The sequence below is a fragment of the Talpa occidentalis genome, unplaced genomic scaffold (assembly GCF_014898055.3).
Source record: "Talpa occidentalis isolate TD23 unplaced genomic scaffold, MPIMG_talOcc4v2.1 talOcc4.5, whole genome shotgun sequence".
Classification (NCBI taxonomy): Eukaryota; Metazoa; Chordata; class Mammalia; order Eulipotyphla; family Talpidae; genus Talpa; species Talpa occidentalis.
Window position 1 is genome coordinate 41963198 of NW_023604861.1, and position 12689 is coordinate 41975886.

At 45.1% G+C, this 12689-nt stretch overlaps 1 protein-coding gene and 1 long non-coding RNA gene across 10 annotated transcripts in view; one reads left to right on the top strand and one right to left on the bottom strand.

Moving 5' to 3' along the window:
• TSC22D1 (TSC22 domain family member 1) overlaps nucleotides 1-10944 on the bottom strand; it is a 116746-nt gene extending 105802 nt beyond the window's left edge. For 7 of the 8 annotated variants that reach the window (XR_005128316.2, XM_054701540.1, XM_054701542.1 and 4 more), the window contains exon 1: nucleotides 7732-10944. Coding sequence is in view for 7 of the 8 variants with exons in the window: in XM_054701540.1 (XP_054557515.1) it covers nucleotides 7732-10604 (2873 nt within the window). In the remaining variant the exon portion in view is untranslated. The remainder of the gene's footprint in view (nucleotides 1-7731) is intronic. The other variant, XM_054701544.1, reaches the window with a different exon arrangement.
• Nucleotides 10945-11639: 695 nt separating this feature from the next.
• Nucleotides 11640-12689, top strand: part of LOC129146899 (uncharacterized) — a 56207-nt gene continuing 55157 nt past the window's right edge. For both annotated transcript variants that reach the window (XR_008554259.1, XR_008554260.1), the window contains exon 1: nucleotides 11640-11715. This is a non-coding gene — a long non-coding RNA (uncharacterized LOC129146899). The remainder of the gene's footprint in view (nucleotides 11716-12689) is intronic.

Consider the following 12689-nt stretch of genomic DNA (forward strand, 5'->3'; position numbering starts at 1 on the left):
TATTAAGTAGAAAAAGGACTCAATAAGTAGAAAAAGGGAAAGGGAAGTAGAAAAAGACTCAGTAAATAGAAAAAGGACTCAATCCAAAGAAAAAAGATAGAGGTAGTGAATCAAACATAGGAAGGAGTGGCCAGAAAGGTAAGAAGAAACAAACAAGGATATCAATGAAAAGTAAAAGAGAATGTTTCAAGAGAAGAAAGCAAAGGGCAACTAAGCCTAATGAAGTTGAAAGGTCAAGTAAGATTTCCTGGTCAAATGACTAGTAAGGAAGAGAAGCAAAAGTGGGGGCTGGGGAGAATCTGAACATAGGAGAGGCCAGAAGAAAAAGTCAACCTAGACTCTAAAACTCATTATGAACTGTCATTCTAAATAACTTAAACATTGCTTAAAAGTTTTTTCCCTCATGTAATTTCTTTTAAAGAGCCACTGAAGCATATTCTTACCATGACATATTCAACCCCAATAACAGTGACACGGTAAACACCAACATGATTTCTAATATTGCAGCATGGTTCTAATATTACAGCACTAGAATAGGTCAGGTTCTACAGTTTGAATTTTTAAATTAAACTTTCTAAACAATAAAATCTACTTGTTTTGCAATTCTGAAGTCAACGTCACAAAGACATAATCTAAATTATAAATTTTAAAAGGTTTTCCTGAAAAAATAATTTTCATGCAAATAAAGTGTTTTAAAAGAATTTTTTTTTAACATTTGAATGTCTACTCTATTCCAGATACACCACTGTGATGACTTTACCCACATTTTTCTCACTGAGGGCTTACAAGTAAATGAGGCCTGCCTTTTTTCAGGTTTTCAGTCACTCAAGTATTATTAATGGCTTAGCCTTACCTTGTGTTGGCTTCATGAACAGTAGAAACAGCACTAGATTTTGAATTAGACAAATAGCTATTAATCCTAGCTCTGCTTTACTGCTATGTTTTTAACTTTGGGCAGCTTAGTTTGCTTCTCTAATAAACTAAATTTCAGTTTGTTCAACAGTAAAATGGAAAAAAACTGAGTTTCTAAGGTTGCTGAGTTGGTTAAATGTGACAATAAATATTACATGAATCTAATCCTAATATTTTTAATCACTTCTCTGAATTGAAATACTTAGTTATACACTTCCAATTTCTGCTGGATATAAGACAAGCAATTTCAGTCTTAAAATTTATGTGCTCAATAAAGATCAAATCTTGGAACAATGACTTATTAAAACTGGCATCATCCTTTACATTTAATAGTGTAGTGTTCTACAATTGAGATAGGTGTGTGATGATTATAAACAGACACATCTATTTTTTTACTACTTTCCTAAAAGCTTCACTAACATGACAGAAAAAGGAATTTTTTAAGATATAATGACATAACCCCACAAAAACTGAAAGAATGGGTGAAAGGACAATAGCAACAAAAACTAAGAAACTAGAAAGCAGATGGTTGAGTGACAAATGACTTAGCAAACACTAGAAAATCTAATCTTTAGCAAACAGTGGAGAAAGCCAAGAACAAACCCAATTTAAACTGTAAAATCCCCAAAAGACTTGGTAATTGGAAGTGCCACATACATCTGAAGTGGGATGTGGGGGAGAGAGAGTGCTAAAATAAGGAAGACTGTTTGAAGTCTATTTAAGAAGCAACCAGTCCCACAGATCCCAACTGCCCCTTCCCACCTCCAACAAAAAATTGAAATATATTGTCTGGGCAATATAAAACACAAGATCCTGGGAAAGTGGAAATTAATCACAGCAGTAGGCAGGAGAACACAGTAAAAACAGGGTGCTTGAGTGTAGAAATATACATCAGGACGGTTAAGACTCTTTGACCTTCAACCCACTCTACCCACTTCCCCCCAGAATAGACAGGTCTTCCAGTAGAGGGAAATCAGACAAGACTTCTACAGGAAATCTTAGAATTGAGGAGGAGGGAAATGAAGATACTGACATCAAAAGTCTGCCAAGCAACATGAAGTCTTCCGAGCAAACAGCCCAGTTGGGTTACCATACAGCAAAGTTAATAACACTCTTCTGAGAATTTCTAATCAGCAATTTACTCTCCTGCTCTTTATTACACATAACTACCAACCTCTGGGAAAACGCTGTAACATGAATGATAAAGACCACAAAAAACAAAAAGGCAAATAAAAAGTTAAAAAAGCAACTTTAGGACACAGATCACACAAGAGAAGAAGAAATTTAAAGAAAAAAAATCTAGCATTTAAACATTCCGACAGTTGAGAGAAACTACTATAGCTACTAGGATCCTATTTAACATGAACCAAAAAAAAAAAAAAACAAATTCTTAGACATGCTAGAAGATGAAAATGCAACAGTAGTAAAAGCAAAAAAAGAAAGTAACAATCTCATTCGAGAAGTCCCAGGATGTTTCCAGACTGAAAGGACACAATCAAGTACTCAGTACCATGCATGAAAAAAAAAATTCCAAAACACTGGAAACAGATACAATCTTAAACGCTTTCAGAAATTTAAAGAGTAAGAGAGAAGTTTAAACAGGGGCAAAGACACACACAGGTCACACAGAATATATGAGAAATCAGAATGGTGTCAGTCTTCTCAAAAGCAATATGGAGCTAGAAAGCGATGAAGCAAAACTATAAAAGAATAAATTAACCACTGGGTAGTCTTTACCCAACCACAGAATCGAATGTGTTAGAGTAAACAAAAACCACTGGGAAACATCAAGTAAATCAAGAATGAAGATGACAAGGGTCACTGAAACATGGAGATGTAACGACAGAACAAAATGAAGGGAATCCTAGGATAGTAGTTGTGTACCAAGAGTAGAAGGCAATCAAGCCAGAATGAAGGTCAGCAAAGAGAAAGCTCTCCAGAAGATAATACTGATAACAATACACACTATGTATGAACATCTCAAGAGACACTTGATAAAAAGGTGAATGAAACATAGTTATAGATAAAAGTGAAGGAGGTTGGAAGGGGAAGAGACAATGAACTCCTGCCACATCACCAATGGTAAAGCTAACAGTAAGTAACACTGAGAATTCCTCATCAGTTCTTTAGTTTTTTTTTTTTTTTTTTTTAAAGATTTATTTATTTATTTATTTATTTATTTATACAAGCACTGGGTACAGTCAGAAGCGCGGGATGGTGAGAGAATTCACCAGAGCCAGAGCAGGGAGCAGAGCAGGCAGAAGGACCGAAGTACACTGCTGAGGGGAGCAGCGGGCTGCAGGAGAGGTCTGCGCGCCATGTAAACCCGCGCTGCAGAGGCTGCGGGCAGCTTCACAACCCAGCGCTCAACTGCTGCGCCACGGGGGAGGCCCTCCCTCTTTAGTTTCTTACATCAAGTGCAAGACAATCAAGAATTGTTAGAAATCTGAGGACAGATTATCACAAAATGAAAGCCCAAAATATATAAAAATAATGGGAAAAAGCAGCAGAAGCAATCAGACTATGCTGACAGATGGAAACTTGAAGGGAGCATCCATTATTGCTTATGCTAAATACTTTACTATATATAACAGCTGGGATGGAACAGAGATGAGAATTCAGGACATTGCACAGGATAGGAAAAAGTAATTCTTTTTAACAAGAATATTGAATAACAAATGGTGATGTAATCATTACTATTAGGAAGAGGAGTACTAGGTGGCATGGGGATCAACTGGCAACAGAGTAATAACAGAGCTAAAACTTCATTTTCTATACAGTAAGTTAAAAAAGCCAAAAACAAAAGCAAGGAGTATTTTATTTAACATTGACATAGCGTACAAGTTAAGAAACAACTATAAGGGCTTTCCAAATTCATTTAATACTTGTAACAACCATATGAGTTTGGTACTACTGTCTACATTTTCTTAAGTTTTGTTTTTAATTGCATTTTTTTTTTTTAATTGCATTATTTTTTATGGAGGTTGTGTTGGTATACAATACAGCGCATGCTTTCAGAGATACAGATTCAAGCCTCTTAAGATGTATATTACCACACCACACCCGTCACCAGGACACCAACAACCCCTCACTGTTACAGTCTTTCATGCTCCGTCCACTTTCTTCCCCCTCCTGACTTATTTCCCTTAGCACAATCCCCTCCAGTTCATCCATGCTGTTGCAGATGACAAGATTTCATCTTTTTTATAGCTGAGTAGTATTCCATTGTGTAATACATCACATCTTCTGTTGCTGAATTATCCCCATTTTTTAAAATAGGCTTAGAGGCACAACAGAGCTTAAGTAGCTCGATAGTACATTAAACTTAGTAAATGACAGAGGAAAGATCAAATCTAAGCAGTCTAATTCCAGAGTCCATAATTCTAACCACCTAGTTATGTTGTACATGTAATAGCAATACAAGCATGTATTTAGAGGCTAAGAGGTAAACAGCACAATAATCATATAGAGAGGTGAAAAGTATTGCTTCTGGGAAAGGGAAATGGAAAGGAAGCCGGGAGGAAGCTTTTGTTTTGATAACCATGTGACTGTGCATATACAACTGCATGTACAACCTAAATAAAAATGAAAACCTGAAATTTAGTCTCTTATCTGATGCTACTATCCTTAAAAACAGGCAAAATGGGTGTTACTCCTAAGCAAAATCTCATTCCTCTTTGATAAATACTTGAGGGCCTAACATGTAACAGGCACTCTATTTGGAAGAAAGATTTCAAGGCAAAAGACATACCAAAAGTAAGTGCATTTCTTCTCCATTTTTACACAAATCAATGATCCCACATCTCTGACCACTGTGTGTAAGGTGAGAGACAATAGAAATTTTAAGTTATGATTAAAAAAAAAAACCACAGAGACAAGTCTATTCATTAATTCATCCAAAAATATTTATCCTTGTCCTTGAGGAACTCAGTCTTGTGGGGAAGATGGGCAAAGAGAATTATAATTGAATGTGTGCAGAGCCTTAAACAGAAGAACAGAAAAGGTGCTAGGGAAACAATGTTCCCTGAGTGAAGAGACTCCTTCAAGAGGGAACATCTGAACTTAGTCTTGAGTAACAGAAGTCTGACCAGTGCCCTATTGGAGGCGGTACTGATAACCACAAAACACAAAGACTCCAGATCAGTGTGAAATAGGTGTATCTTCCCTGTGGTGTAAAGGTTAAGTTCATGTTAAAGGCTAAGATAAGACATTCAGACTTTTTAATGAGAATAGTTTTTAAAAAGCAAAATACTTTTGCTCCTGAACTTTACAGTGTCTCCCAGCGCCCAACTGAAAACATTTTTCACAGGTCTAATAAACATCTTAAGATTTCAAGTGTTAGGATATTATTTCAAAAGTGACTGAAAGATGGCTACATCCTTCATTTGTCCTATCACCAAAAAGTTACATTGCTAATATGTTTTCTGAGTCATAATATTGAAATTATAATGTACTCCTTCATCCCATGAGAAACTAACCAGGCAGAAGATCCAAGAGGCTATCATGAGATAAAAAAGTTAATTCTTAATCATCACTTTTTTTCTGGAAGCTATCCTCACAAACCCTCTTAAGAGCAAATTGAAACATTTCTTTTTTCAAACTCCAATGAGAGAAATAATATGTGGTATAAATATAAGAAAATATACATATTTATTCTTTCTGACCTTTACAGGTATTTCAGGGATGAAACATTTTCACTTTTCAGAGCTTAAAGGGTAGCTCTGAAACAAAAATTTTCTAGTTTTGATGACTTATTTTTGATATTAACTAACAAAAGGTTGAAAATGTAGTAAATTCAAAACAGCTACAGCCTGAAGACAAGTTACTTTAAACCAATTATTTCATATTTCTTAGTATGTTTGTTCCTTTAATTCCAAACCTTTCTACATAATTTGTCCCTAATTAATCTTTACCTCAGCTACTCTATGCAAAAATTATGTACTAGTACCTTAAACTGGGATTCTACCCCTACAGTTAAAAACCTGGTTTGGAAGTAGTAACATCTAACTAATTGTCTGCAACAGCAAGTTGTGAAAAGCCCTATCATGCCTTACCACCAGGTGGGGGTGGGGGGAGGCATGTCAGGAGACTGCAAATGGTAATTAACAAAAATCAAGGCAGATTGAATTCAAATATGTGCTTTTCCTTTATGTTATTTCACCTGTCTTTCATTTCTTAAATTTAGCATCCACATAATGTACCTGGTTTTTTATAGGGACTTCACTCAGATTATACCCAGTAGATTTGGAAAATAATATTTAAAGTAAATAATTGTTTTAAAATTATAGGTTATTAGCAATTACAGGTAAGTATTACCCTATGATAAAATTAAAGGTTTACAACAAATACAATAGGACTATTAAGGAACCACCTTTTAGAAGAAGTCTACTTTTTAAAGTACAGTTTTAGATAAATGATACAAAATACATTTGTTTAGATGACAAGATTTTAATTACATGACTGAGAATCTTGTTTTCCAAGATTTTTATTTTTAATTAAACATGGCATTAACCTTACATTATTTTAAATAATTTAAAAAAAACCATGAATCCTCACTGAAACATTTGGCCTTTATCTTTTCCAAAAGTTGCAATTTTTTGGAAACATGCTGAATTTCTCTGAAGTAAAAGCCACAAATATACATTTCCAATTGGTTTGAAGAAAGCTCAGTCACAAAAATCTCCAGCACTAAAATAATTAAATATCTTTCAAGCTTATTCAAAGTTCCACAGTGGCGATGAATAGTTTCTGTCATAACTCCTATTTTATTTTGCTCAAAGTTAGTCACAGACTGACATATTTGGGTAAAGAACATTCTTTTAAAATCAAGGTAGTTTAAAGCAATGTAGATGGATGAGAGATTTCACAACTTTTCTAGCCAGCCTGCTTCAAAAATACAAATTTAATTCAATAACTATAATTAAAACCTTATTTCCAATCCAATTCAGAAAACACTGGTTTAATAATATATTTTAGGCTTCATTTTTTTTTTTGTTTTTTTGGTAAGGAAAGAACAGGTGGAATAGATTAGTAGAAGGTAGTCTCATTTCCATGACTAAATTCAACCCTCCAAGACTTACTTTCTTTACTCTTTAAAATGGCCACCTCCTTGATCTACTGTGTAACAGGAAAACTCTACAGCACAATACTATTAAAGATAAATCTGGTTATATTGCTAGCATATCCCTTCCTTCCCCACAAAATATTTTAGGACACTCATTCCTTTGCTGTTCAGATAAAATGACCATTAAATAAATATACAAAAGTTGGTCAATTACAATATGAGGGCACGCTATACAACCCAGATTAGGTTATCTTTCCTATAGCGCCTGACTAGGAAAGCAGTTAACATTATCTTTCACAGATTAAGATCAAACACAGAACTGAAAAGGATTGTCTAGTGTAGTAAAGGAGACACAAATGTGGGAGCAACAATCTTCCCCAACAGATGTTCATAAGGGTTAGTAATGCAAAAAGAACAGATTAAATATTATGTGGGTTAGCACAATTTTGGTTTGTTAGTAATTAATTGTTCCAAAAATCATTCTATAAATAACAAAATCACTTGGTGCCCCCCAAACCTGTTTTTTAATGCTCAGTAACTATTCAAATACTGTTTACCTATTACTCGTAACATTTCCTATCCACTCTGAAAACATTCTGTAACACTCTTGCTCTAGAAAATTTACCACAAAAATGCATTTTGCACATATAAAAATGAAAAGTATATAATCCCTTAGACTGTGTGCATATATTAAACTGCTAAACAGATTAATTTCTAATCTGTTGAATAGCTACAGAAACATGACATGATCTTACCTCTCATCCTCGCCATCCACCAGGGGTGTCGTCAGCGGTAGCACCTTCAACGGGAAAAGAGAAGCAGAGGCTGCTAGGCTGCTGCTACTCCCATCTGAAACTGCTGACATTCCCCCACTGTCACCACTGATAGTCTGAGGTAAACCAACTAAGGAGGGTTCCGTTGAGCGCCTGGCATCTTCAATTTGGCTTCCAATTGCCTGAGCTAAGGATTGTGCAGAGAACTGAGTAGAACTTAGTGGTATCTGTTGTGCCAAAGGCAAATTTATATTAGTTGCTATCAATGGAGGTTGACTAACACTTTGAACCAAATTACCATTCTGGGTGGCAGGGGTTTGTGCTATATTCTGTGGTGGAACCAAGTTTGTTGGGACAGAAGGCATTCCAGAAGGACCAGTTGAACTAACCTGATTTGAAACAGAAATACTACTAGCAGAGGGCAAAGGGCTAACTGCAGGCAACTGCTGCGAAACAACTCCTTGAGCTACTGATTCTGCTCCTTGTGGCTGGGGAGGCACAGTTAACAAGGTACTTTGGGGTGCAACGACCAATTGTTGAGGAAGGCTTGACGCGCTAGTTGGAACTCCCTGATGAATAATCGCAGTTTGAGCAGGTGGAACTATTTGTGAAGATGGAGGAGCACCTTGCTGAATAACTGAAGGTGTGACTTGGGTAGAGGACTGCTGCACTGCAATAGGTATGCTTGCTTGTTGACCAATATTTGCAATTTGACTGCCAGCAGGTACAGCAGATACTGCTGTTTGAGCCTGACCAACAGGCTGGCCAGATGCCCCTGCAGGTTGTGCTTGGACTGCTGTGGGCTGCACTGGCAGCTGGATACTCTGTGGCTGAGCCAAAGGAATCACTGTTGTTCCTGCTCCCACTCCTGCAGAACTGGGCTGTCCAGTGGACACCGCTGTTTGAAGGATGGGCTGCTGGACATACTCTGACGTAGGATTCTGAGTCACTGATTTACCATGGCCCCCGGTCATCTGTGTAGGAACTGTTGGTGGCTGTTGTCCATACTGTAGCTGCTGGGGTGGTACCCCCGGATGGGAAGTTTGCACTGGAGGAGCCGTCTGAGAATATGGCAGTTGCGGTTGAGCCAAACTGGAAATGGAAGGCTGCTGACCTAAAGCTGAAGTTACACCAACCACGTTAACAGGTGATGGCTGGATACCAGTTGCAGCATTGATCGTGGCTTGCAGAGGTACTGGTTGAAGACCTTGTTTCTGCTGATAGCTCAGTTCTTGAGACTGTAGTTGTACTTGTGAGATCTGTGACTGAGAAATACTCTGTGGTATACTAACCACTGAAATACTCTGTGGACCAGTGCTACTGAAATCCATCTGTTGAAGGGCCACACCTGGAAGAGCGGGTTGCTGCTGCTGGACCACCACATTAGGGGCGCCCATCTCTCCGCTTCCCACACTCTCTGTGTAGTGACTCAGTGTGCTGACACTACTGCTCACTGAACTCCCACTAGTGCTCTCCCTCTCAGAGGTCACATCTACTGGATTTTGTCTTACAGTCTCCACCACTTTATTTATCACCACACCTTCTGTAGCAGGGACAGCGTTTTCCTTTTCATAGAACTCAGTGCAAGTCCATCTGCCTTTTTTAAAGGGTTCAGAACTAGAATCTAACTTCACAACTCTGAACCTTGAGGTGTTAACTGTTGGCTGCTGCTGCTGACTTGAAGCCGATCCCACAGCGATCCCTGCAGCTGCGTTAGGGACACTGTTAACAGCAGAGGAAGAAACAGTACCATTGCCCATACCACTCAAAATATTCACATTAACACCGCTGCTAACTACAGGCCCAACACTCACACTAGCAGCGCTAGGAATATTGCCTGCATTTATATTAGCGTTACCTAGCACGCTGCTCGTCACATTAGGACTAAAACTACCCACAGCGGTAATGTTATTATTCACTGTATTAGTGCCAGTAACCGAACTGATACCTATACTGCCAGTAACATTCGGAGAACGGACATTAGTCATTACAGATGCAGGTGAACCACCCGATGATACAGCAGAAGTTGGTGCCGCTGAGATAACACTGTCAGAGCTTCCAGTTGTAGAGAGTTTTCTGGATACTGGGCTTGAAGGTGGCCCTCCAGGAATGGATGCACTGGCCACACCAGCATGGGATGGATGGTGGTGCCCATGGTGGAGGTGGTGCCCGTGATGAATGTGATGATGGTGATGGAGGTGGTGTGGATGAGCATTCCCATTGATCACAACATTCTGTTGTGGAAGGTGAGGCAAATGAGGCTGAGGAAGGTGGGGCTGGTTGGGAGAGACGGCCCCGGGTGTCTCGGCTTCCTGGAAGTTATTCAGAGTCTCTTCTGAGGAGCTGCGTTCAGGCTCCCCTAAGTCAGTAGCCCTGGAAAGTGACACATCAAGGATCTCCGAAGAAGACAGATCTTCCGTGTGAGATTCATCCAGATCATCATAGCTCTCAGTGTCCTCTGCTATACTGTTGTTAGAGCTGATACTGGCGGAGATCTGGGCCGGGGTAACGCTAGTTATCTGGAAGCCACTCTTCTTTTTCATCTGAGTTCCTCCTGGCGCAAGAGGCTGTGCCTGCAGCTGAGCCTGCGAAAGGAGGTTCAGGCTTTGTGGAGGCGGAGGCTGTGGTCCCGATGTAGACGATGCTGCAGGAGGCGGCGGCTGGAGCAGCGACGGAGCCGGAAAATCCTCGGAAGATGTGGCATTACTACTCCCGACACCGGTACCTGCTGCACTGAGAGCAGAGGCGCTGCCACCAGCGCTGCCCCTTCTAGGGAACATAGCCGGGTGCGCCATCTTCCTAGCGCTAATGTCTGCAGCGGCCGCGGCGGCGGTGGACTCGGGCGGCTGGTGCATTGTGTTGGGTACCGGGGGGCGGAGGAGGCGAGTGCAATTTCCTTCTCCACCGTAATCTTTGTATTCAAGACGCCAGGGAGGAAAACGGGACCTGACGCTCCGCCTGGCGCGGTTTCTCCTCCTCCTCCTCCTCCTCAGCCGGAGGCGCGGGCCACTCCTGCCTTCGAGGCGAGCTTCGGGAAGGGAGGATGAACGAGGGTGAACAGGGCGGCCGGGGACCCGAAGGGGGGACCCCTTCAGTCCTTCGCCATTCACTTTCCCCTCTAATCTCACACCCCCCTTTATATTCCGCTTCACGTGGGGTGCGGGGCAGGAGGGAGGGAGGGGAGGGGAGCGGGAGGGGGTGGGAAAGCCGAGAAATGCCCACCTTCTCTGGCCACCTCAGAAGCCGCCTCAGCCCCTCCTCCCGCCGCGGCGGCGGCCGCTGCAAGCCCTCCCGGCCGCGCTGCACCGAGGCGGCGCGGAGCGAGCGTCGCCCTCCCGGCCACCCCGGCGCCGCCGCCGCCGAGCCCCGAGCTCAGAGTCGCTCCAACCTCCCCTCCCGGCCCCGCTGGCCGCGCTCGGCCCTCCCCCCGCGCCCCGCGGACCCTTTCAAACCCCCTGGGCTCGCGGCGGCTGCTCCGTGAGGAAACGCTGGCCGCGGCTGGGGCCGGGGCGGCGCGGCTGGGAGCGGGGCGGCGGCGGGGCGCCCGGTACGGTGAGCCCAGCAACGGGGCGCGGGCGGGCGCGCAGAGACGCCGGGTCCTCGCGGGGCACGGCCGGGGCGCGGCGGCGGCGGCGGCGGCGGGAGCCCAGGGACCGCTCCATCACTGGCAGCCATGGAGCCCGAGCATTTTCCTCCCTCGGGGCGGGCGCCGCGGCTCGGCTCGCGTCCGCGGGGAGGAAGGGCCGGCGCCCGAGCCTCCCCGCAGGGCGGCGGGACGTGCGCTAGCGCGGCGGGGTGCGAGCCGCTCCCGTCCTCGGGCTCCGCAGCCGGCCGGTCCTCACCCCGCGGCGCCCGCGGCCGGGCGCGAGGGCTGCGGGCGGCGACGGCTCCTTCCTCGTCGGCGTTGGTGGCCGGACGGGCTGGTGCGGCGGCGACTGCAGCCGACGCCGTTCAAAGGAACGAAAGGTGGGGTTGGTCGGTGTCGGCAAACGGGGCGGGTGAGTGGGTGGGTGCCGCGGGAGGGCGGCGGCGAGGGGAGGGGGCTGTGGTGGTTGTTACTAGTGCTCCTCTCCGGCTCCGCCGTATCCCCCCGTCTCTCGCGGCATCGGGGGAGGAGGGACCAGCGCCCGAGCGCAGGAGGAGGAGGGGCGACGGCCGGCGAGAGGAGGCGGCGGCGGTGGCGGGGGGAGGGGGCAGGCGCAGGAGGAGGGAAGATGGCGTCTGCGCATGCGCCCCAGTGCCGCAGACATAAAGCCGGGTCCGGCAGAGGCGGCGGCGGCGGGTCTTCGGGTCTTCCCGAGCGCCGGGTCTCCCGCCGGAAATTGCCGAAGGCTGGCGGACGCGCCGACGCCGACGCCGGGATGGGGATGGGGAGGGGGGACATTTCGGCGGAGGGAGCGAATCCGGGTCGGCCAGTGAGCGCCGGCCCGCGTGGGGGTGGGGCGGGCGCGGGGGCGCGCAGGTTAGGCGTGTCCGCTCTGCTCTCACTAGCGGCCGGCGCGCGCGGGCGCGGGCCCGCGGCCGGGGAGGGGGCGCGGCGGGGGGGCCCGCGGAGGCTGCGGGAGCCCGGGGCTCGGGGTGCGCGCGCGGGGTGGCGTCCCCCGCCTGCGGAATGGGTAATGAGGCTTCTCTCCGCAGCAACAGCATCACGAGTTTCAGTTCCCAGGGGCCCGCCGCCGCCACGACATGAGTCAGGCTTTCTCCTCGGCGCGTGGCGGGGCCCTGCTGCTCGCCGCACCTGGGCTCGCCCCCGGCCCGCGCCGCCCGCGCCCCCGCCGAGGATGCCCCGGCGCCGGGCGTGGCCGGCTCCGCGGGCGCGGGCGACTCCTCGCGATGGGTGCTGCCTTTTGTGCACCGCGGCGGCGCTGGCCTTGAGAGCCCCCCACCCTTGGGCGGGCAGGGGCGAGCCCGCCGGCCGAGATTGCAGCTGTTTGCAGTTA